At 45.3% G+C, this 23,391-nt stretch overlaps 1 protein-coding gene across 1 annotated transcript; it reads left to right on the top strand.

The window, feature by feature from the left end:
- Positions 1-23,330, top strand: LOC121436433 (nucleolar protein 14). Its single transcript, XM_041636314.1, has 18 exons — positions 1-511; positions 4,738-4,872; positions 5,912-6,053; positions 8,838-8,962; positions 9,395-9,529; positions 10,841-10,963; positions 11,529-11,660; positions 13,001-13,304; positions 14,353-14,483; positions 15,389-15,474; positions 16,600-16,735; positions 17,527-17,628; positions 18,251-18,404; positions 20,238-20,397; positions 20,711-20,855; positions 22,601-22,719; positions 22,862-23,017; positions 23,214-23,330. The coding sequence occupies exons 1-18, from the start codon at positions 317-319 to the stop codon at positions 23,311-23,313; spliced, it is 2,580 nt and encodes an 859-aa protein (XP_041492248.1). The 5' UTR covers positions 1-316; the 3' UTR covers positions 23,314-23,330.
- The last annotated feature ends 61 nt before the right edge of the window (positions 23,331-23,391 follow it).

The following is a 23,391-nucleotide window of genomic DNA, read 5'->3' as shown; positions in this document are numbered from 1 at the left end:
GCCCGAGAGCTCCCCTCGGGGTGGCGCCTGAGGAGACTGTAGCTGCTCACGGGAGCACTACAGATCCCATAAGGCCCAGCGCCGGGAAGTCCGGGAGTGCTGCCTCCTGGGAGTTGTAGTCTTTAATCCAATAAAGCTACTGTACGGTGTCTTACTAGACTTGTGTACTTCTCGCGAGGTACGGGGAGCTGACGCAGTTATTGTGAGACGAGGCTGGGCGTGGTTTTGCAACCTCAGCGCACGTTTCTGGAGGCAACCTGTTGCGGTTTGAAGGATCCGTGGACACTGTTTTCCTAAGTGGGGCAGAGTGAATGTCATGGGGAAGGCGAAGCGGGCTGGGGCGCGGAGGCAGGTTCATAAAGCGTCCGCAGGGGCGTTCGGAGGACTGGCGAAGACTAACCCAAACCCGTTTGAAGTGAAAGTCAACAGGCAGAAGTTCCAGATCCTCGGCAGGAAGACGCGCCACGATGTGGGGCTACCCGGAGTATCCCGCGCCCGAGCCATTCGGAAGGTAAGTGGACGCTGCAAGGATCTGGCTTCCCCAGTGGCTAGTTAGGTACTTCTTGGAGACTGCCTTAGTAAGGGTTACTATTGCTGTGATGAAGCACCATGACCAAATTGGGGAAAGGGGGATTTATTTGATTTACACCTCTGTACCGTAGTCCATCATTGAGGGAATTCAAGGCAGGAACTCAAACAGGGCAGGAACTTGGAGGCAAGCACTGATGTAGAAGCCATGGAGGGGTGCTGCTTACTGGCTTATTCTCCATGCCTTGCTCTGCCTGCTTATAGAACCCAGGACCACCAGCCCAAGCGTGGCCCCACCCACAGTGGGCTGGGCTCTCTCCTGGCAAACATTAGTTAAGAAAATGCTCTTTAGGCTTGCTTGCGGCCAGATCTTATGGAAGCATTTTCTCAATTGAAGTTTCCTTTTTTTAGAGATTATACTTTGTGTCAAGTTGGCCTTAAAGTAGCACGGAGAACATGACTTGCATAGCATTGCCTCTGCTTTCTTTGGGTTCGAATGCCCTTTGAAAACTCTTCTTTGGGAATTTCCAGGTTCTTTTTGACTCCTCCTTGACGCCTCAGGACCTAAGGCTTAGGCATAGTTAATCACTGAGCTCAGAGCTGACCTGTGCTTTAGCCTTTATTCATGCCAGTATGCAACCTATGCTCTTTGAATGTATGAAAAATGTCCTTCCTCTGAATTACATCAGCTTGTCCCTTGGGAAGTAACTTTAAAAATGGTACCTTTTATGGATAACCTCATAACGTCCATCCTTGTTCTTATGGCCCTATCTCAGGCGTATTTTGTACCTTCCTTCCGGATTCAGTTCAACAAATGGCGTTCTGTATGTAACTGTTGGTGTCCCTTGGGCTTTTAAAAAGGAATTTGTAGTTGGGCAGTGGTGGCTCATTCCTTTAATCTTCGGGAGGCAGAGGCAAGCAGGTCCTTGTGAGTTTGAGACCAGCCTGGGCTGCAGAGCCAGTACCAGAACAGACTACAGAGAAAAATCAGTCAATCAATGAATCAATAGTTAAATAAAAAGGAATTTGTGGCTGCCTGTTTGTGGGGGATGCTTTTAAACTCTGGGGAAGCAGAGGCAGCTGGATCTCTTGAGTTCAAGGCCAACCTGATCTACATCTCTGTAGTGAGTTCCAGACCAGCAAGGGCCACATGGTGAGACCCAAAACTTCCAGTTGAGTCTCAATAAATAAATAAATAAACTTAAAACCAAAAACAATTTATGGTTACTTTGAGAAAAATTAATGGGTTAGAATTATTGGTAATATTTGTAGGGGAGATAAGTCAGACTTGGCCTTTGCCCTTCACGGCTCCTAATCTGTACTTTGTTGTAAAGGACGCATTTCACATGTGCTCTTTAAACAGAATGAAATATTTTTTGAATTGGGCAAAATATCTGTACTGCAAGGAGCTCACGCTGTCCTGAATGCATTGAGGGAAACACAAATGACTGACTCTGGTAATTCACACGCTACATTATCGACAGAGGGGACAAATGTAGCCTCTAAAGAGCCACATCTGCCTTTCCCAGTAAAGGCTTGGGCTTCATGCCATAATGGAACATACCCTGCCACTTGTGAGCACTAATTAAAATAGCACACTTAGTGGATAGTGAGCCATCTCTAAACACTACTTGGCTTGTTGTCTTGGTTTTGTCAAAAACCAATTTCTCAAAAAAAGACTTGCCTTAACTCCCAGAAGTTCGAAAGTACCAGTTCAAGTATTATTTTTCACATTCTACAAACCAAATAGGAAAATGTGTGCATTCCTCTAATATGAATGAGAATGACCACAGTTCCTTTTTGAATTTTCAATCACTTGGCCCACAGCAGAAATTCAAGTAGTGGAAGAAATCAGAAGTAGAAGCTGGAAACTTTCAGAGGTCACAGTCAGGAGGAAGTAATGTAGAACATGAGAAAATTGTTCATAGAGTCATATTCAAACCCCATAGGGTGAATGGGCCAGACTGAAGAGGTAAGTTGGAGGCCCATTGCACTGGAATAGGAAAGGGTAAGGCACAGAGTCAAAGGGTTCAGAGCCATCTGGAGCAACAGTAGATCTCACAATTGACTCTAAGCTTGATGTATGCACACGGGGCCCGTGCTACAGGCCAGAGTATTTTATGAGTGCTACTCCTTTGAATATAAATGGCTACCGTGGTTGCTTCCTTTCCTCTGATTAACCACAGTGCTTTGAAGTAGCACTTCACTGTAGGAGTGCAAGGAGAGTCCCAATACCATTACCTTCCAGTTATGCCTCAGTTTCCAAACTTAATTAGAAAGGCAAAGCTATTAATAAAGTTACAGATCCCATACAGTAGATCAGGTATTGTATTAAGAAACCTAAGTTTAACTGGGCAGTGGTGGCGCACGCCTTTAATCCCAGCACTCAGGAGGCAGAGGCAGGCGGATCTCTGTGAGTTTGAGGCTAGCCTGGTCTACAGAGTTCCAGGACTGTTTTACAGAGAATCCCTGTCTCAAAAAGCCAACAAAAAAAAAAAAAGAGGAAAAAAACGAAGCATAAATTTAATCCTCATAGCCAGCTTTATGAAATACCCCTCCCCCCCTTTTTTTTTGTTTTTGTTTTTGTTTTTTTGAGACAGGCTCTGTAGCTTTGGTTCCTGTCCTGGAACTAGCTCTTGTAGACCAGGCTGGCCTTGAACTCACAGAGATCTGCCTGCCTCTGCCTCCCAAGTGCTGGGATTAAAGGCATGCGCCACCACCACCCAGCCACTACCACCATTTTATACCTGAAGAGGTTGAGACAAAGAACAGTCAAACAAGTTAGGGTTAAGATCCATGTCCACGCTGCTCTCCCAGCATCACATACTGAAGCAATTACTCTGCTTGTCTGTCCAAAATGATCTCTTGCTCAAGCATACAATCCTCCCAGCGATTGTCTGAAGAAAGTGACTACTTCCTCTTACTAATATAGCTACTCGGGATGGAGAGATGGAGAGTTTGCCAAGTTGGTGGGATTTTGTGATCATACTTTGAACCTACCCAGCTTTTGTGAGAAGACAGAGGTGCAAGATCTCATACCAACTGGAGCCCAGCCCCTGCAGTTAATGGCTGTGTCTGGATGAGACATCGCTCCTCCATCTTTGCTAATTTCTCCATATCCCTTGGGTCTTGGTGTGGCATGGTCAGTGTACGTAGATAGCCCTGAAAAATACGCAAAAGCACTCAGATCTGTTTAGAAATTAATCTAAATTAGAAGTTTCGAGTGTCTAAAAGATACCTCATTAATTGTGGATTTATGAAACCACTGAATTGGCCTTTTGTTATTTGATGATACTGCTTTCGGCATTGGTTGGTGTATAAATGCTCTCAAATGACAAGCTATTAGCAAATGTAAAATTTTCTGCAAAAAGCTTGGTATAGTGGTACATGCTGAAATCCTAGCACTCCAGAAAAGGAGCAGGAGAATCAGAAGTTTGAGACCATCCTTGACCACAGAGGGAATGCCAAGCCAGCAAGGGCTATTGAGGCTAGGTTTGTTTGTTTGTTTGCTTGCTTGCTTGTTTTAAAAAAGGAATCTCTTCACTGAATGAAAGTTGCTATTATAGCATCTCATGTCTCTTGAGGCCATTGCCATTCCTTGCTTCCATCCATCCTTGTCTTGCTTTAGGGCATTCAACCTCAGGACTGAATAATACTGAATGTGTTTATCCTATTCGAAGGATACCCAGATTTCGGCTACTTGCTATTAGTTGTTCTGTGCATAGAATATCAAGCTAAACGATATTTTAAGGGGTAGAGTGAGCTGTGCTGCCACTTGATAAACACACTTATAATATAGTTCCACACATGAAAGCATAACTATACATTTTCTGGGATATGTTCAGTGGGAAGTAAGCTCCCTCCTCTCTGTGGAAGAGATCTGCATACTTTTCCACATGAATCATGCCTGCAGTAAATATTCCCAGATTGTAACACAGTTTCTACAACTTTCAGCACTGACAAGGAGATTCCAAAGAGGAGAATGGTTATCTCATCACCATCTAGTGCAAGCTGACTTATACTTTTCTCAAAATTTCTCTTCTCAAAATTCTATCCCCACTAGAGAAGGCCTGTCATTGATGAAAACACGTTAACAACTTCGATATCATACTGTATAGCTCTCAACCTCACAGCCCCTTCTTGTAGCCTCTTCGGTGAATATTATAGGAGCTTTGTGTGAGAATTATTTGTGTATGATCTGTTTTTCAGCGAACACAGACTTTACTAAAGGAGTACAAAGAAAGGAACAAGTCCAATGTGTTTACAGATAAACGCTTTGGGGAGTATAATAGCAACATAAGTCCAGAGGAAAAGATGATAAAGAGGTTTGCCCTGGAGCAACAGGTATGGAAAAAATGGGGATGGGGTGTCTTTGCTCTAAATTTTTACACAAGGCAAGCCAAGGAAAAGGGTTTTTTACTATAGCAAGCTTTGTTGTCAGCCACCAGGTCACAAATAACAATACAGAGGCTTCTTTTTTAAAAAGAAAAAAAAATATTTATTTATTTATTTATTATGTATACAGTATTTTGTCTGTGTGTATGCCTGTAGGCCAGAAGAGGGCACCAGACCCCATTACAGATGGTTGTGAGCCACCATGTGGTTGCTGGGAATTGAACTCAGGACCTTTGGAAGAGCAGGCAATGCTCTTAACCTCTGAGCCATCTCTCTAGCCCCAAGAGGCTTCTTATTAGTTATAAAAGCTCGGTCTTAGCTTAGGCTTGTCCCACTAGCTCTTATAACTTAAATTAACCCATTTAAATTAATCTACATTTTGCCTTGTGTTTTTTTAGCTTTCATTCTGTAATTTGACTCCCTCCATGTCATACTGTCATGGTGTGTGCCTAGATTCGTCTCCTACTTCCTCTCTCTCTGCCCAGAAGTCCCTTCTATACCTCCTGCCTAGTTAATGGACATTTGTAATGTGTCTTCACACAACAAATATCCCACAACATTTCTTCTTGTTCATTTACACCTCTGAGTTGTTTGCCTGCCACGCACAGGGGATGTCTCGGGTAGACAGAGAGGAAGGTACTTTTAAAGATACTAGCTAATGAGTAGATGAATATCTTAACCAGGGTGAGCAGTAACAGGGGCTGGAGTTGTTAGCCAGGTCCTGCCTTCAGCTTTGTTGGATGGCGAACAAGTGAGTGGAGGACCATTGCTGATGGGAGTGACTTAGCAGTAGCTTGGCCCAGTCCATTAACTTACTAAGAGTTTTCTCTACAAGTTCTGCTTATATTTCAGTCATCTTGTAGATGATTCCAAATAATCTTCAGACTCATTTGTGCTGTCATATTTCACATATAGAGGAAAATAACTAATTTTCTAGGAAATAAATGTAATAATTTTAGGTAACTGATTATAACCTCTTTTTGCCAAGCGACATCATGAGAAAAAAAATATCTACAATCTGAATGAAGATGAAGAATTGACTCATTATGGCCAGTCTTTGGCTGACATCGAAAAGCATAATGACATCGTGGATAGTGACAGCGACACTGAAGAACGAGGAACACTGTCTGGTGAGTGGAGGTGCCACACAGAAACCTCATAGTTTGGACTTTCTCCAGAAAATGGTATTTTAACCTCTTGATAAACCCCACAGGGTTTTTGCTTTTGTTCTTTGTTTTGTTTGTTTCAGAACTTTAGGATGGTATGTGGTCAATGCCTTTATGGGCTCCAGGGAAGTTTGGTTTTGGCAAGGATAACCACTGAGACTTTTATGTCACAGCATTCCATTGTCTGATAGGACATCCTGACAGGATTTACTAGTGAATGAGGGATAAAGGCAAATCAGAGGTGACTATAAAGGTCTTGGCCTAATCCTCTGAGGAAACTGGATTATCCATTCACTGAGATGGGGAGAGCTGTGAGACAGATTTGGGGAGCTCAACAATGAAACACCCACGGGCAGCTGGAGAGATAGGAACCAGAAGTCAACAAGGTCACCAAAAGAGCAAGGACACATAGAAAAGAGATGGCATGGGTTGGGGAGACAACTTTGTGGGTAACAGTGCAAGCACGAGGCTCCTTAGCACCCACAAAAAGAAAGGCCAGGTGTGAAGCCAGCAGGATGGCTCAGTGAGTAAAATATTCTTGCCCCTCAAGCCTGGCAATCTGAGATCAAGACCTAAGTAAAAGTAGAAAGAACTAACTCCACAAAGGTCTACTCTGACCTCCACATGTGTGGTGTGGCTCAAGTAGTTCCATTTACCACTCTAATCATACACACTCAAACACACGCACAATAATGATAATAAAATTATTATGATTATCTTGTTTGATTTTTGTTTTTCGAGGCAGGGTTTCTCTGTGCAGCCCTGGCTGTTCTGGAACTTCACTCTGTAGACCAGGCTGGCCTCAAACTCTATTGCCTGACTCAATAATAAAAATTTTAAGAAACATTATTTTTTAAAAAAAAATCTGGTTAGGCAATGGTGGCACATGCCTTTAATCCCAGCACTGGGGAGGCAGAAGCAGGCAGATCTCTGTGAGTTAAGAGGCCATCCTGGTCTACGGAGTGGAGTTCCAGGACAGCCACGGCTGCACAGAGAAACCCTGTCTTAAAAAACAAAACAAAACAAAATTCTAAACCTGGCACTATGGAGGCAGAAAGATAGGAGGACCCCTGGGGCTGGTAGGTGGCTGGCTAGGTTCAGTGAAAGGATCTGTCCTATGGGAATAGGAGGAGCACAGTAGAGCAGGACTCCCAGATCTGTCCTATGGGAATAGGAGGAGCACAGTAGAGCAGGACTCCCAGATCTGTCCTATGGGAATAGGAGGAGCACAGTAGAGCAGGACTCCCAGATCTGTCCTATGGGAATAGGAGGAGCACAGTAGAGCAGGACTCCCGGTGTCCTTTCCCACTCGTACACACATACACACTAAAAACAAAAAGAGCTGAAACGTGAATCGTTGGAGAAGGGGCAAAGTCAGAATGCACTGGGCATGGGGTCTGGAAGCTAAATAGAGTACTTTCTGGAGAGAGTGGTGTACATGCACTACTGATGTGAAGGAGAGTAAGAGCTGGCCTGTGAGTCAGTAAGACTCCACAGGGGAGTTAGAGCAATGCCTGAAGACAGGGAGCCTGAAGATGAAGCAGAGCCAACTCAGGAGGCTTTACTGGAAGACCAAAAAGTAGAAAGAGTGGGATGAAGTTGTGTTTGTTTTGTCATGGAAGCAGTAAGAGGGTGATGATCTGTTTAAGAAAAACTGATGGGGAAGTGAGGGGGTGGGTAGACTCACTTGTGCCACCCTCGAGTAGCTAAGAGGGTATAGGATGGAGTGATCGAGGGACGGGGTGGGAGTTGTTCTGAGCAGTTCTGAGTAAGTAGTGGACATTCCTTCTCAGTACCCAGAGGTACTTGACCGTGCTTTGAGAGCTTGTTTTTGAAATGAGGTTTTCTTTTCACTACTGCACTATTGCCAGTAACCATGTCAGCAGGGAGCAAGTGTAGAATTCGGTTTAGCTAAATGGCAGCTCACACAGGAAGTATGATTGGCTCAGGGTCCAGGGCATGATGGGAACATGGACCAAAAGCCTGCAGGTCTGGATAAAGGCTTGGCATTCTAGGGGGCTGCTGAATAAGACCTAAGCTGAAAAAAGATTCTAAACATTCATTTTCTGTTCTAGGCGAATCAGTTTACATCTGAGAAACTGGTTTTGGTTTTGTTGTTTTGTTTTTTAAATTCTTTCTCTTCCACATTTGATGGCTCCTGCAGTGTTTATCTTTTGTGACAAATAGAATAAGCTGGAGATGAGGAGCCTTAATGGTTCTTGCTCTCAGTGTTGGCTCGGAGCCTTTGTGTAGGAGGAGGCAGGGATGCCTGCCATGTGTTGTTCCTGGACTCTTCTCCCTCCAAGACTCTGATTCCCGTCTGTTTTTCTGAATATGTTAGTGTTTATGAAAACAGATAAACAAAAAAGGCTGCATATTGTTTCCTTGGATTGTGGCTAGTTGGTAATCTGATAAGTCTCAGTGTCCTTGAAGCAGCATTTCCTTAAGTGTCATTGTGCCCGTGACTTTATGCCATTTGTGAGAATTTCAAAGTTATTCTAGGCGAGGGCCAACAACACAAGCCTGCGAACCTGAGTTTGATCCCCAAGACCCACATGAAGGTAGAATAAGAGAGCTGACACTGTCCTCTGAAGTCGCCACGATTGCCTGGGCACACAGCGCCCACACATGTCACATCTAAAAATCATTGTGTTTAAAAGTACCTCTGGAGAAATATTGACAGTTCTACCCCAAAATTGTTAAAGTTAGAACCTGAGCTTTCTAATATCTTCTGCTATTTGTTTCCAGCTGAGCTTACTGCTTCCCACTTTGGTGGTGGGAATGCATCTCAGAAGGAGGGTGAAGATGGAGATAAGCCAAAGTCACGGAAAGAACTGATTGAAGAGCTCATTGCGAAGTCAAAGCAAGAGAAGGTGGGCAGGCTAATGTTCTTAATGTGGACAGCTCCAAAATACATCAGGTTTTCTTCCCATGTACATTTATCAGTTATATTTAATTTTTATCTGAATTTAATATAGGACCACTCATTTTGAAAAAATATTCTAGATCTCATTAAGGATATACTTCTGATGATATTTGTTGGCTTTAGTATTTGCAAAACAGTACTGATTATTAAACTTGCAGTGTACTGCTCAGAGCATCTGAATACATAGTTACAGGAAGTTACTTCTCTTTGACCTTAGAGATTTACATTTAAGATACAGGCTTTTGATACCTTATTCCATGTTGATGCATTTGGTATTAAGTAGGTCATTGTGTGTTCTTAGCCTTGATACCAGGCCACTCGTGGAAGTCTAATAAGAATGGTGTATGATATGTGTTTGCTGTTCTCCCCCCGCCCGCAGAGGGAAAGACAGGCTCAACGAGAAGATGCCCTCGAGCTCACAGAGAAGCTAGACCAAGACTGGAAAGAAATCCAGACTCTCCTGTCACGTAAACCTCAGAAGTCAGAAAACAAAGAGAAAAAGGAAAAACCCCAGGTGGGCAGCACCCTTCACAAGAAGCAACACTAAACTTAGTCTGTTGACTTGATGTTTCAGCATCTCTGGCTCTTTCCTGTTAGGGCAGGTTTTAATATGTGTGCAAACCTGGGCCTACTGAGCCATTTTGTTGGTCTTGTTTTTAGTCAAAAGTTTCTTTTTGTTTTGTTTTGTGTTTTTGAGACAGACTTTCTCCATGCAGCCTGGCTGGCCTAGACAGAGTCTCTCTGCAGACAGGCTTGCCTCAATTTCATAGAGATCTGCCTGCCTCTTCCTCCTGTTGGGAATAAAGCATGTGGCACTGTGCCTAGCTTTCAGTTAGTTCATTGCATTAGTTCTATAGGGTGGAAGTGACCCAGAGTCACCTCTTTCTCTGTGTTGAGTCAGCTAAAGGTTTCTTGGGTGAGAAGTACCTTAGGGTAGAACCGTGGGAAGGTGGTACTTGGCTGCACACCCTTCTATTCATGTGTAATATGTTTAATACGCATTTGCTTCATTTCTTTTCCTCTCGACAGTGTTGCTTTTTACATTTCCCCTAAACTGTTGAAAAATGGTCCATTTGTTTAGTAGTGAGATTCTACCAAAGAAATAGGACTTCACCAGATTATATTGCAGCATGGCATGTATGTATCTTTCTGAGCCAGCCTTATATTTGTTGCTACTGATACAATTTCCCGTGTTACGGGTTTAATACTCAGCTGAGTGGTGTTTATTTTTGTTAAAGATAGATAAGTTTGGGTGGAGTGGGTTTGTTTGGGGGTTAGTTCTTTTATTTATCTTTTTATTTTGTATTTTTTGATAGGTTTTCATGTAGGATAGACCTGGCTTTGAACTCTCCAAGAGTGACTTTGTCCTGATTCAGCTGCCACTTCCTCTCAAGTGACCATTATACCCAGCAGCTGATATGTTTTGAGAATAATTTTTTGCCTCCGGAGTGCTGGGATTAAAATATCCATGTAACCCACATGTCTACCTTTCTCAGTGTTTAGGGCCAATTAGAACAGCCTGCTTTTGTGTATTTATTGGAGAGGGGGATAATGTGTACGTGCTTGTGGGTGCTTGTGGAGGCCAGCAGTGGGTGGCATCTGCTGGAGCTGTGGGATATGGATGCCAAAGACCTAACTCTTGTTCTCTGCAAGAAGCAAGTGTTCTTAATCACTCAGCCATCTCTCCAGCCCCCGGAGCAGTTTCTGTGGAGAAGACAAGACTTAGGCATGGTTTGTCCCCTTCCTTATATGATGCTGTCTAGTCATTAATGGAATATTCTTTACTTTTTCTAACAAATCCTGAAAAATTCTTATTTTACCTTAGCCAGATGCATATGACCTGATGGTTCGTGAGCTTGGCTTTGAAATGAAGGCGCAGCCCTCTAACAGGATGAAAACGGAGGAGGAATTGGCAAAGGAAGACCAAGAGCGGCTCAGGAAATTGGAGGTACGGGTGACTTGTAACTGAGGGGACACCCCAGAGACTCAGCTCCCTCGTGTAAGGCCTGAGTGCTGACTCTTTTTCATAAGTTTTTCCGCTTTATCTTGAAAATGGGCAGAAATGTGCTGTGTTTAATTTTACATTAGTGCAGACATAAATGTCTTTATTTATAAAAGTAACAATATGAAATAAAATACAAACAGTATACAAGGTCTTCCTTGGCAACACCTCTCCCACAAACAACTGCTGGCAGGTGAGTGAGTGCTCTGCCTTCTAAACTGTTACCTGGGCATCGGTGTTTTAGCTTTATTGTGTCTAAACTGTTACCTGGGCATCGGTGTTTTAGCTTTATTGTGTCTAAACTGTTACCTGGGCATCGGTGTTTTAGCTTTACTGTGTTTAAACAAATGAATAGAAAAATACTCTTCAGCTGGCTGTTTTAACACGCTGTGTCAGCGGCCTCTTCTGTACCCTGAGTGTTTCTAGTTAGATATGATGAATCTATGTATCTATTTGATGAATCTATGTATACAGCAAAGAGTATGATTTCTCTTTTATATTACTGCCTCAGGCTGAAAGACTTCGAAGAATGCTTGGAAAAGACGAAGATGAAAATAAAAAGAAACCAAAACATATGTCTGCAGATGATTTGAATGACGGCTTTATACTGGATAAAGATGATAGACGTTTGCTTTCTTACAAAGTAAGTTCTGTGCCCCCCACCTTTTTAAATTTAAAAACCACATGGTCTATTCAAGGGATCCATTAGAGCTGGAAAATTGAAAACTTTTTAAACAATTTCTATCACATTTTCTTAGTATATTCATGCCATGGCAAGTGCCAAACTATATAGAGAAGACGGCAACAATGGAGTTGTTGTTCTGTCCGGAGAGGGAGCTTGGACACAACCACACAGGCTAGACTTGCACACTTAGCATTTTTAATGTATTTAAACTGATGATCTTTTTTAATTCAGTATACTATTGACAGAGCTAACCCATGGTCAAGTTCTTTGTAATAATAACAACTATTGTTATTGGATTTTAACTAGATATTTGTTTATTTGTTTGTTTGTTTTTGAGGTGTGAGCTTGGCTTATAGCCCAAACTAGGCTGGAACTCACAATTCTGCCTTCCAGATACTGGGACTAGAGGAATGTGCCACCAAGAGTGAAATAATTAGTTCTAGGTGCCATTTATTTACTGTGTGGTGCTGAGGGAATCTATTAGAAGGCCTTGTATATGTTAGGCATGCACTCTGCCACTATTATATCTTCGGTAGTGGTGTAGATTTTAATTCATAACATTTATAAAGTATGAGTGTTTTAATACTGTATTAGCTAGGGCTTAGGGCAAGGAAGTAGATGGGCCTACTGTTTTGAGAAGGCTCTAGCTTGTAAAACTTGGTGTTTAAAAAAGTCCCCCCCTCAAAAAAAATCAACAAAAACAAAAAAACACTTACGTGAGCAGGTCCCACCCCAAAGCTATTGTTATCTTCTCTATTCTTCATCTCTCACAGGAACTGGATACCATCAACATTTCACTCCCTTGAGCTCTGTGGCAGAAGCTAAACTTTCCCCAGCATCCCAGCTGCAGGGTTCTCTGGGAGGCTGCTACTCTAATAGAAGTTTAAGGACTTGTTGCCACCTTTTGCTCAGCCCTGGCAAAGGCCTTAGTAATGGAAATGCATGCAAGAGAAAGTGGCCATGTGGCCATGCAATAAGTCAAGGAGAAAGATTCAGGCATGTTCCTTAATAATTTCCAACAACTGGGAGTAAAAACCATACTAATTCCTCCTGAGAGCAGCACTTCCTGACTTAAAGACCTCCCTCCAGGCTACATCTCTCAGTGGTCCCCTCACCTCTCACAGTACCACACTGAGCATCAAGCTCCCAGACCAAAGCACTGTGGAAGAGCTTCAGTTCCTGTGGCTTAGGGTACCTCAGAGAAGTGAGCAAGGGGCCTACGGAGATAAGAAAGTAGGCATGGTATTTTGGTGTGACTGCGGAATGGTTTGACTGTTGTCACCATGATCTTTTCCTAGGATGGGAAGATGAACATTGAAGATGTCCAGGAAGAGCAAAGCGAGGAAGCAGGTGACCAAGAGAATGACCAGAAAGAGGACGAAGATGAGAGTGATGAAGAAGAGGGTGAAGATGGAAGCAGGGACGACACAGAGGAAAGCGATGGCTCAGATAGCCACTCAGACCTAGAGTCTAGTATAGAGAGCGAAGAGGAAAACGAGAAGCCAAAGAAAGAGCAGCATCCGACTCCTGGGGAAAAACTGCCAAGTGATGATCAGAAAGCTCAAAGTGCTGCTGGGACTGAGCTGCCCTATGTCTTTGCAGGTAGGCACACGGTTGTTTTCTCTGTTCTGTTTGTAGGGCTGGTATTCAATCCCCACCTTTGTTGGGTTTTCTTTTCCAAATAATGGGCCGCAGTATATACTTGTTGGTCTCCCTGCCTGGAGATGTGACTGTGAGTGCAAGGTCACACTCCCATGTGTAATGTCCTTACGGTGTGGACGAGTTGTCATTCTTGGTTTCTGTGGGTCCCCATATTAGCATCAATTTGACATTGGTCCCATGACGGCACACAGATGAAGAGGCACCTTTCTGCAGCAGGATGGGATTCCTGAACCATCTGCACAATGGCTTTACACCTGCACTGCTTTGGCCACAACCATCACCTTCTACCAAATACAGTGTTTGATCTGGTTCATAGAAGAAACTCTCCAGTTATAGAAAGCCACCCTGGGCTGGAGAGATGGCTCAGAGGTTAAGAGCACTGACTGCTCTTCCAGAGGTCATGAGTTCAATTCCCAGCAACCACATGATGGCTCACAACCATCTGTAATGAGATCTGGTGCCCGCTTCTGGTGTGTGTGAAGCAGAATGTTGTACACATAATAAATAAATAAATTTAAAAAAAAAAAAGAAAGCCACCCTGACTTGTTCTTTGATTGAAGGTTACTTCCAGAAAAGATAACTCATGAGTGAACCTGGCTTCCATGGACCGGACTTGGTGTATGAGTCTCAGGGAATAGATTTTCTTCATGAGTCTGTCTGGCGTGTCTATACTGAAACCAGCACTGCCACAGAGATGCCTCATGGTTTGTGGGGTTTCAGGCTGATTCCTGCTTGATGAAAGTCAGGGTCATCTTCTCTTTGGGGCTGTCCTTGGGTACATGATAGCCAAATATAGGCCATTTAAGTCATGTCAGATTCCTTGGCTAAGAGTGGATATGGATGAGGTTAGACAAACACCTTATATAAAACTTAGGTTAAATAACATTTTTGTTAAGTGGAAGTAGTCATGTCTATACTGTGTGTGTAGACTTGTGGGTTGTTGTTCAGTTGAAAGTTAACTGTGAAATGTGTTTTGTGTTTTTGATAGCTCCTGAATCCTATGAAGAGCTGAGGTCTTTATTATCAGGAAGATCAACGGAAGAACAGCTTTTAGTGGTGGAGAGAATTCAGAAATGCAACCATCCAAGTCTTGCAGTCGGAAACAAAGCAAAGTTAGAAGTACGCTGGGATACGTTTGTGGGTGTTGGAATAGTAGCATGATCCTGTTTCTATGACTGTTAAACTTACTTGGAGGTACACAGTACAGTGTCTTGGTGTCTGCTCAGTGCCTGCCTCCTGTTTGATATCACTGTGGTGACACTGGGAAGCACTTAAAGAGGAGGAGAAAGCCTCCCGTGGCATCAAGTACCTCTCTGCCTCACAGCAGCCCTGTTACCCTTGTTTCACATGTTAGGAAACTTAGATTCACAGCCACCAAGTGGCCAAGACTGTAAAAATGAGTTACTATTACTGCCCCTGTTCCTGGGGTGATTCTCACGTCCTTATCTAGACTGTAAGGCTGCAGCTTTCCTCATTCATGTGGTTGTTCTTGCTTCTCCTATTTTGTTTTTGAGGCAGGGTCTCGTTATATATTGCTGGATGTCCTGAAACTCATTATGTAGACTAGACTGGCCTTAAACTCTCAGAGATCCATCTGCTTCTGCCTCCCAAGTGCTGGGATTATAAATGCAAGCCACCATACTTGGCTTTGCTTTGTTTTTTGAGACAGGGTCTGGTACTTTGTGACCCAGGATGGCTTCAGACTTTGTGTCTGTCTTGACTTCAGTGTGCTGAGATAATAGGCAATGTGCTACCATAGCTAGCTCCTTGTTTGGTTTTAATTAATTATGCACTCTTTGACATTCCATAAAGAATGTGCCTGACCCTTAGCTTTATTTCCTCATCTATGTCCAGCAATTTCTAGCAATATTTTTGCTTGCTCTTTGTTTATTCTCCCAGTGGGCTCTGGCCAGCATGAGGTGTTCTAGGAGTTGTAGGCTGTGGCAAATGTTCTGGGACTTGTAGGCTGTGGCTTAGCATTTGGTATTTGGTACTGAGTAATCTCCCAATCCATGTTCCTGCAGAAATTGTTTGGCTTCCTTTTGCAATACGTAGGAGATTTGGCTACAGAGAGTACACCAGACCTCAAGACCATTGATAAGTTGGTTGTGTAAGTAAAAATGTCTATATTAAGAGGAATATGGGGCTAAATTGAACAGTTTTTCTCCTATCTAATGTTACACTAAACATTTTGGCATCATTGTGACAGTCAAATGTTAGTGTGCCCTTAGCAGGCAGGTGACTCTTCGCAGAGCTGTGTATAGGCTCACAGCACATACCCACTGCCATGACTTCCCCTCTGACACTGCAGGGATGAGATAATCTTAAGTTACCAACTAGTTAACTCCAAAGGAAAGCTCGTGAGCCCTTCAGCTTATAGCATTAGTACTCATCTGTGTGTTCATTTGCCACTGGACCTCAAGCTCTGGGTGGGTTCAGAGGTATTTGGGAGCATGCTGGAGGGACCCTTTACCACCCCACCAGTCCTTGCCTCCCTGGAATCACACAGGACGTGCTTTGCTTGAGTCTGAGGGGGCCTGCTGGGGAAGCACATCCACTTACCCTGCACAGGAGTAGCTATAGCGGGTTCTGGCCTTTACCACAAGCTGACGCCTATGCTGATTTCCTGCTCCTTCCCTATGCAATGGCTGGAAGAAGAGAAGGAACAGAGATCTCTCTCAGGAGCTGTGTACTGGATGTGGGATCAGTGAGAATCTATACCTGCAGGGGCCACTCTCGAGCTACTTCCTCCTGTGCTGTTAACTAGCCTGTGTCAGCTGCATGTACAGAAAGATGCTCTGCTGGTGTTTGTGAAGTGCTGTGGCCGACACTTAGGCTCTGAAAGCATGGATACTGTAAACAGCCAGGGCGCTTCACATGCTCCTGCCGCCTCCGCTTAAACGCTATGACCAAGGTTTCAGGAAATGGGTATATATTATCATAAAATGCTACTTGAAGTATCACCTGGACCACCAGAAAGGTCAGTCATTGTAGTAAGAAAAGTGGATTAATCAGGCTGGGCTCACAGTTCGGCAGTGGAGTACTGCCTGCAATGCATGAAATGGGGTTCAGTACCCAGCATCCACAAAACAGAATTATGTATTCATCTGCAGGCTTCTGATTCTTCCTTGCTTAGTCAGCAAGCGACTGCAGAGGAAAATAGTTTTGAGATTTGCTGTTGGGGTTTTTTTGCTTTTGTTCTCTGAAGTCATCTCTATTATGTTTTGTTTAATAGGCAGTTATATAATCTTTGCCAGATGTTTCCCGAATCTGCAAGTGACTCCATGAAATTTGTTCTCCGAGATGCCATGCATGAGATGGAAGAAATGATTGAGACCAAAGGCCGAGCATTGTTTCCAGGGTTGGATGTGGTAAGCAGAGACAAGGTTCATCAGATCATTTCTTCTCAGCCGCCGGAAATCAAGTTTATTTTATCACCACACAGAATGACTGGCATTGGATGCCATTTATGGTTTTGAGAGGTTGGCTATCCCGTAGTCTGATGTCTAGCCGGGGGGCCTCTGCACCCCAGATTACCCATGAGTGTGGCTAAACACCTAACTGGACCAGGTATCTTTCAGGATGTGTTTCAGGATGCTCTCCTTCCCCTGCCCCAAACTAGGGTAGGATTCTAGTCATTCTTGAGTAATGAGAGTCCCTGCCTGACCTGAAGGAAGTAAGTTAGCATGGATCGGATTGTCAGAGCTCTGTGCACTGGAGGTTTTCTTGGTGCCTTTTGTTGTTCCTCCTTTCTCTTGTGCTTAGAGTTGAACTACAGGTCAGGTATTGGATGCGGAGACATGGCTGTCTCCTTTCAAGCAAATGCAGGACATCACTTGGTGTCCAGCAGGCAAGCACTAGCCCCAGCTTTGGTAGCCTGAAGCGCCACTTCTGCAGGTTAGAGGTGAGGGTTGAAGACCCTGCCAAGCTCACAGAACAGCCCCATCCTTGTGGACATTCCACGTGAGCCCAGCTGTGTGTCGGAAAGCACAGGAGTCTGGTGTGTCCTGGGAGGTGGTGAGCAAGGCCCTGCCCTAGAGTGAGGTCTGGTAGCTTGTCAGTGCCTGTGGCACCTCACCGGGACTTTCAGGACTAGTTCCGCTATGGAACCTTTTTTAACATCACTTTCCCTTTAATCGGTACCGGAACACTTCCTTTCCAGCTCATTTATTTGAAAATCACCGGACTTTTATTTCCAACCTCTGATTTCTGGCATCCAGTTGTGACCCCTGCCCTGATGTGCATGAGCCAGATGCTTACTAAGGTGGGTCCCATCTTCCAAGGTTGCTGGGGTCAACCCCACATTTCAGGACTGTATTAAACAGAAGTGCACTTGTACATCCACAGTGATACAGCTTCTGGTTCCAATTACAAGTGGCAGGAGGGTCACACGAATCCAGCGGTTCAAGACTAGCTTGAACAGTATAAACAGCCTATTCTGAAATAAAAAAAAACCTAAGTTTGACCTGTTAGGATTTGGCACAAAATTGTTGATCTTAAAGGGCCTGTGAGAACCAATAGGGATCAAGAGTTCCAACGTCAGACAGCAGCATAGTCCCACACCCAGAGCTGCCTGCATGAGCTAGTCCAGATGGGATGGGATAGAAGGTTTGAATCAGCAGCACAAGATCATATGGGGAGTGTGACTCTAAAACAAGCCAAGTTTGGTGGGCCTTGTTCATCCCGTGTGGACTCTATTCAGGCTGTTCCTTTTCCTGCACTAACACATGGCTTACCATGGCCCATGTTCAGGTAGCCTTTATAATCAGCCTCTTTATTAGGGTACAGGACTTCCTGTGGTGCTCAGTGGGGTGCTATTGTCTGCCCAGTGCAGTATTTCAAACATGGTTCCAAAGTAGTAACTGTCCGTGTGGGTTCCTTCCTAGTGTCCGGTCCTCTCTCTACAAGATGTGATAAAAGGCCTGTTTGTGTGCTGCTTATTCCTGGAGTATGTGTCCCTGTCTCGGAGGTTCATCCCTGAGCTTTTGAATTTTCTTCTTGGGATTCTTTACATAGCAATTCCAAACACTAAGAGTCAAGGTGAGTTGATTTATGGAGTTTTTGTTTTTAACATACTCATTCTAGAAAGTTGAGAGAGCATTGAAAAAGCTCTCTGAAGTCCTCGATCCAGGCACCAACTGTCTTTCTCTGTCCGTGCGTGTACAGCCCACACGTGGGGCCCACCAGCTTCACACTTGATCACTCACCTCTCCAGGGCAACACCAAAGCCATGGGAAGTATTTCAGCAAGGTTTAAGTATTTGGAACTAAATACATTGTCAAAATTAATCTAATTTCTTCTTTTCACTTCTTTAGGAAAGAGGGGTAATAGGGATTGAGCCCCTTCCCCCTTTTGATTCCCCCCCCTTTTGATTTTTAATATTCAGTCTCAGCCAGATGTGGGGGCACATGTCTTTAGTCCCAGTCCCAGCACTCAGGAGATAGAGGTAGGCAGATCTCTTGAGTTCAAGGCCAGTTCTAGGCCTGGTCTAGAGTGAATTCTAAGACTTCCAGAACTACCCAAAGAAGCCCTGTGTTGAAAACAAACAAACAAAACCAGTCTGTTTCCTAGGCTGGTCTCAGATCTCTAGGTCTAATGATTCCTGCCGCAGCCTCCCAGGTAGCTGAGCCAGCAGGCATGCTCCTCCACACCCAGCTCTCTTTTTTACTGTATTTATGGCCAGCACCGCTCAGTATATCATCTATAAGCTGAGTCTCTAGGAAGGAGAGCTAGCGGGAGCCAGAGTATTGGAGAGTTCCACATCTGTTGATCTTAACTGATTTCTTTCTCTGGTTCCTGCTCTCTCTTCAGCTCCTTCAGGGAGCCTCTATGGTGCCTCGAAGCCCCTTAAGGCTGAAACGACACAGCTTGAGACAGGGTGCTGTGGTGCTACTGTGTCCCAGCAGGCAGGTGCCCTAGTCTGAAACGGGGCCCAGTCAGTCATTCAGTTCACCCTTCCAGTGGCCCCCATCATTTGGGGCTCCGGTCACGTGATGTTCCTACACAGAGCTCTCCAGACACTGTCTGCTCCTGGGTATCAAGCTTGGGCTGGGAACAAGCCGTCCAGCATGAACTGTCATAGATGTAGTAGTTCCCTGTAAAGAGTGCTGCGGTAGACAGTGTGGGTACTGGGAACAACCGTCCAGCATGACCTGTCATGGATGTAGTAGTTCCCTGTAAAGAGTGCTGCGGTAGACAGTGCTGCCGTAGACAGTGCGGGTACTGGAGTGGAGTCAGAAGGTGGTCCCTTGGCCTGGTCGGGGGTTGGAACAAGGTGACCATCTACTTGTCCCTCATGTACCCAGCCACCCCCATTTAATCATGCCCGAACTCTCCCACCGTGTTCCTCTGCCCTAGCATTGATGACGTGCATTTCCAGGTCTTTGCTGATGTCCGTCTTTCCATCCTCTCACTTTGCTCCAGCTCTGGTGAGCTCCCCTACCCACTCCCCAGCATCCTGCTACGCCTCATTCTGTTTTGGTTTTGGCATCCAATTTTTGCTTTCTGGTTTTTTTATCTGTAAGGGTGCTGTTTTTGCCTGACCTCCCTCTGAGAACAAGGCTGTCACCTGTCTGGGCCATGGCCTAAATGCTAATGTGTAACCTGAGAAGGCCATAGGAAGTCTTGCTCGCAGGACTTCCAAGTTGAGTTGGGTATGTTGTCTCACCCATCCCCCCTGGAGCTTCCCCCACAGGTAACCTTTCTATGCTTATTTGCCCAGTTCAATTGGCTTCACTGGTATGTAGCAAGACCTGGCAGAAAAGAGTTGTCTCTTGGTGAAGAAACACCTTTTAAAGGCCGAGCTACTACAAAGTACGCCCTCTAAGCTGGTAATATCCGGGTCCTTTCTGACCTGACATGCTTGGGTTTCAGGTTCCACTCTAGTACACCCTTTTAGAGCACTTGGGAAGAATTCGGAATTGCTCGTGGTCTCTGACAAAGCAGATATGGCCACGTGGCGAAGGGGAAGCCTTTCCTTGCACTGGGCAAGTAGACTGAGCACCATGACAGCAACTGAAGCCAATCATAGAAGGTATGTGTGGATTCCCCAGGGACAGCTTGGAGTAAACGGCCTACTATACATAGCATTATTTTCAAAGTATAGTGACTTGATTGGGAACTGAACCTAACTCCCCTTTTAAAGATATCGTTACATTTCTTGCGCCTCCCTCCTCTCCAGGCCGACAGTACCGACAGTATTGTCTTGACTACCATAGTGAGCCATTGGCCTTTCTGCTGATGTGGTGCCTCTTAGTTTCCTAGGCTGGGGTGAGAGTTTTCACTTTGCCACCATTGTTGACCCATCATGATGAGCTTGGTCCCTTTCGTGGTCCTTTGCCCTGCAGACTGTCCTGCCTGGCCTCATGTCTGGCCCTGCTGAAGCACTGTGTGCTCATGTACAATGCATTGCCATCCTTCCATGCCATCATCGGGCCCCACCGAGCCCTGGCCGAGCACCTTGTGGACTGTGGCCTCCCCCAAGACCTTCAGGTGAGTTTGCTGCCACCAGCTTAGTGCTATGCTTTTGACACTGAAGTCACAGCTTCAAAGTCATCACTGGGAAGCAAGTGTCTGATGGAGCCATCCGCAAAATCATGAGTACACATGGAAAATAAAATGATATTAAGAGGATTCCTAGCCCCATTCCGGTTCCAGGCCATCCAAAGCACCTCACCCCACAGTCTAAGGGTGGCCCCTTCACCCTGTAGAGTGACAAGAAGCTCTAGGGACGTACTTACTTGGAACGCCCATGTATCTAGACAAGGCTTTTTTTTTGATGCCGTCACACATCTAGAGGTCAGCAGATCTTCACTCACTGCTCAGGCTGTCCCCCACCCTGTCCTACCTCACCGTCTTATGCCTCTTGGCTCCTGATTGATCCCTGCCTCCATCCTTCCCCTCTAAGTCATTAGTCATCCACATGCCAGCCCAGGTTCCTCAAAGCAAAAGCCATGGTATCCCTTCCTCAGGCTCCCGCCTGCCAGGGTGGCCTTGCCTTGTGCTGCCCACCGCCTGCACCTGACTCCTCACGGGCGTTTTCCTCAGCAGTGACCTTCACCTTTGCTCTTTCCTGCCTGGAGTTCTCAGTTGTCTGACTCTGCCACTCTTGCCAGGCCTTCCCTGGCCACTGCCCAGAGTTGTGTGTGCTGTTTGTCCATTGTCTGATCATTCCTGTGCACATTATACCCTCATCTCTTGCCACTGGCACATGTGCCACTTGAAGACACGCCCTGGCTTTCCTAAAGGCTAAGCTCTCCAAGTCTGCAGCAAGCCATCCCTTGACTATACTGAGTTACTGTATCCCTGTGGACATGACTGTGGCTTGTCCTTTCTGTTTAAAGGGATCTCTAGTCCTACAGATTTGGTCTAGCCTTTTGGGGTTCTGAGATTTGTAGTTACTGGGTTCTCAAGTGACATCCAGATGGGCCAAGAGTATGCAGTGAGTACAGGAATGCAGGAAATTGGGTTCCAGGACACATCTGTGTGAGGAAAAGGGACAAGACCAACACCAGTGAGCTGGCTTCTATAAGCTTCCTTTAAGCCAGGGCCTGAGAGAGACGTGCCTTAGCTGTCTGGGAGAAGTCCTGTTCTGCCTGAAACCCTCATGCTGCTCTGGCCGCTGCCTCCACACACTGCAGGTCACCTAGGCTGGGAAGGTAGTCCTGTGTTTTTTAGTCAGAATTCGGGCTGGTGGTGCCCTGCCACTGTCTCCTGACAGAGAGGCCATCTGTTAATCTCTGGGTATAAGCCCTCACATTTACAGCTTTCTCCCTGGGGGTGGGGGTGTGCTCATGCATTGGCACATGCATTGCAGTCAGAGGGCAGTGCCTTCAGAATTTATAGTTTCCAGGGATTGAACTCCGACTTGGTGGCAAGAGGCCCTATCAGCTGAACTAGTTCAATAGCCCACCTCAGATTTTGGGGATTTTTTGCGGGGGGGGGGGGGGAAGGATTGTTGAGACAGGGTTTCTCTGTGTAACTTTAGAGCCTTTTCTGAAGCTCACTCTGTAGACCAGGCTGGCCTCGAACTCAGATATCCACCTGCCTCTGCCTCCTGAGTGCTTGGATTAAAGGCGTGCACCACCACTGCCCGGCTTGCCCACCTCAGTTTTTAAGGGATCATTATCACATGTGATTCCCTGTGTAGAAGATGGTGATTCAGCCAAGCTGCACCAAGCAGTGACAAGTGGGACCTTGTTCATGGTGTCACAACATGCTATTACCATGTTCCTCAGGAGCTGTCTCGAAGCATACTGTCAGAAATAGAAATCCAAAAGCAGCACTGTCCGCCGCTGATATGTGAGAAGAGCAAGCCAGTCCCACTAAAGCTGTTCACCCCCCGGCTCGTCAAAGTGTGAGTGCTGGGTGCCCTGACGACACCAGGACTGTGGACGGGCTAGGGGCGGGCAGAGCATCTGTTCACAGCGTGTGATGGGGAAAGGCTGTACTGAGGCAGGCTCGGCTCACCTCCACTGCCTCGTTGACTCTAACTGTAGGCTTGAGTTTGGACGGAAACAAGGCAGCACCAAGGAAGAGCAGGAAAGGAAAAGACTGATCCACAAACACAAGCGGGAATTTAAAGGCGCCGTCCGGGAGATCCGAAAGGACAATCAGTTCCTGGCCAGGATGCAGCTCTCAGAAATCATGGAACGGTGAGCAAGGACTCTACGGGACTAGGGCACCACTGTGTGGACACCATACTCGTAGGTCACCGGTTTTTCTCAGTACCAGGAAGCATGGTGACTGGCCAGATGTGTATGGTTCTGAACTGTTGGTGTTCAGACAGAAGGAAGGCCAGCAATCTTGAAAACTGGTGCAGAGTGACATTTGCTTCTCTCTATTTTTTAGGGATGCGGAAAGGAAGCGCAAGGTAAAGCAGCTTTTTAACAGCCTGGCTACACAAGAAGGTGAATGGAAGGCTCTGAAGAGGAAAAAGTTCAAAAAATAAATTATTTTGTAAATGTAGCAAGAGTGCATTGTGTGTTGTAATGAAGGGTTTTGGAGGGACATTGTGGAGTGTCTGATC

This window comes from Microtus oregoni, unplaced genomic scaffold (genome assembly GCF_018167655.1).
Source record: "Microtus oregoni isolate MIOR12 unplaced genomic scaffold, Mior012 000049F_ref0000343, whole genome shotgun sequence".
In the NCBI taxonomy this organism is placed as follows: Eukaryota; Metazoa; Chordata; class Mammalia; order Rodentia; family Cricetidae; genus Microtus; species Microtus oregoni.
This window is presented reverse-complemented; position numbering and strand designations above follow the sequence as displayed.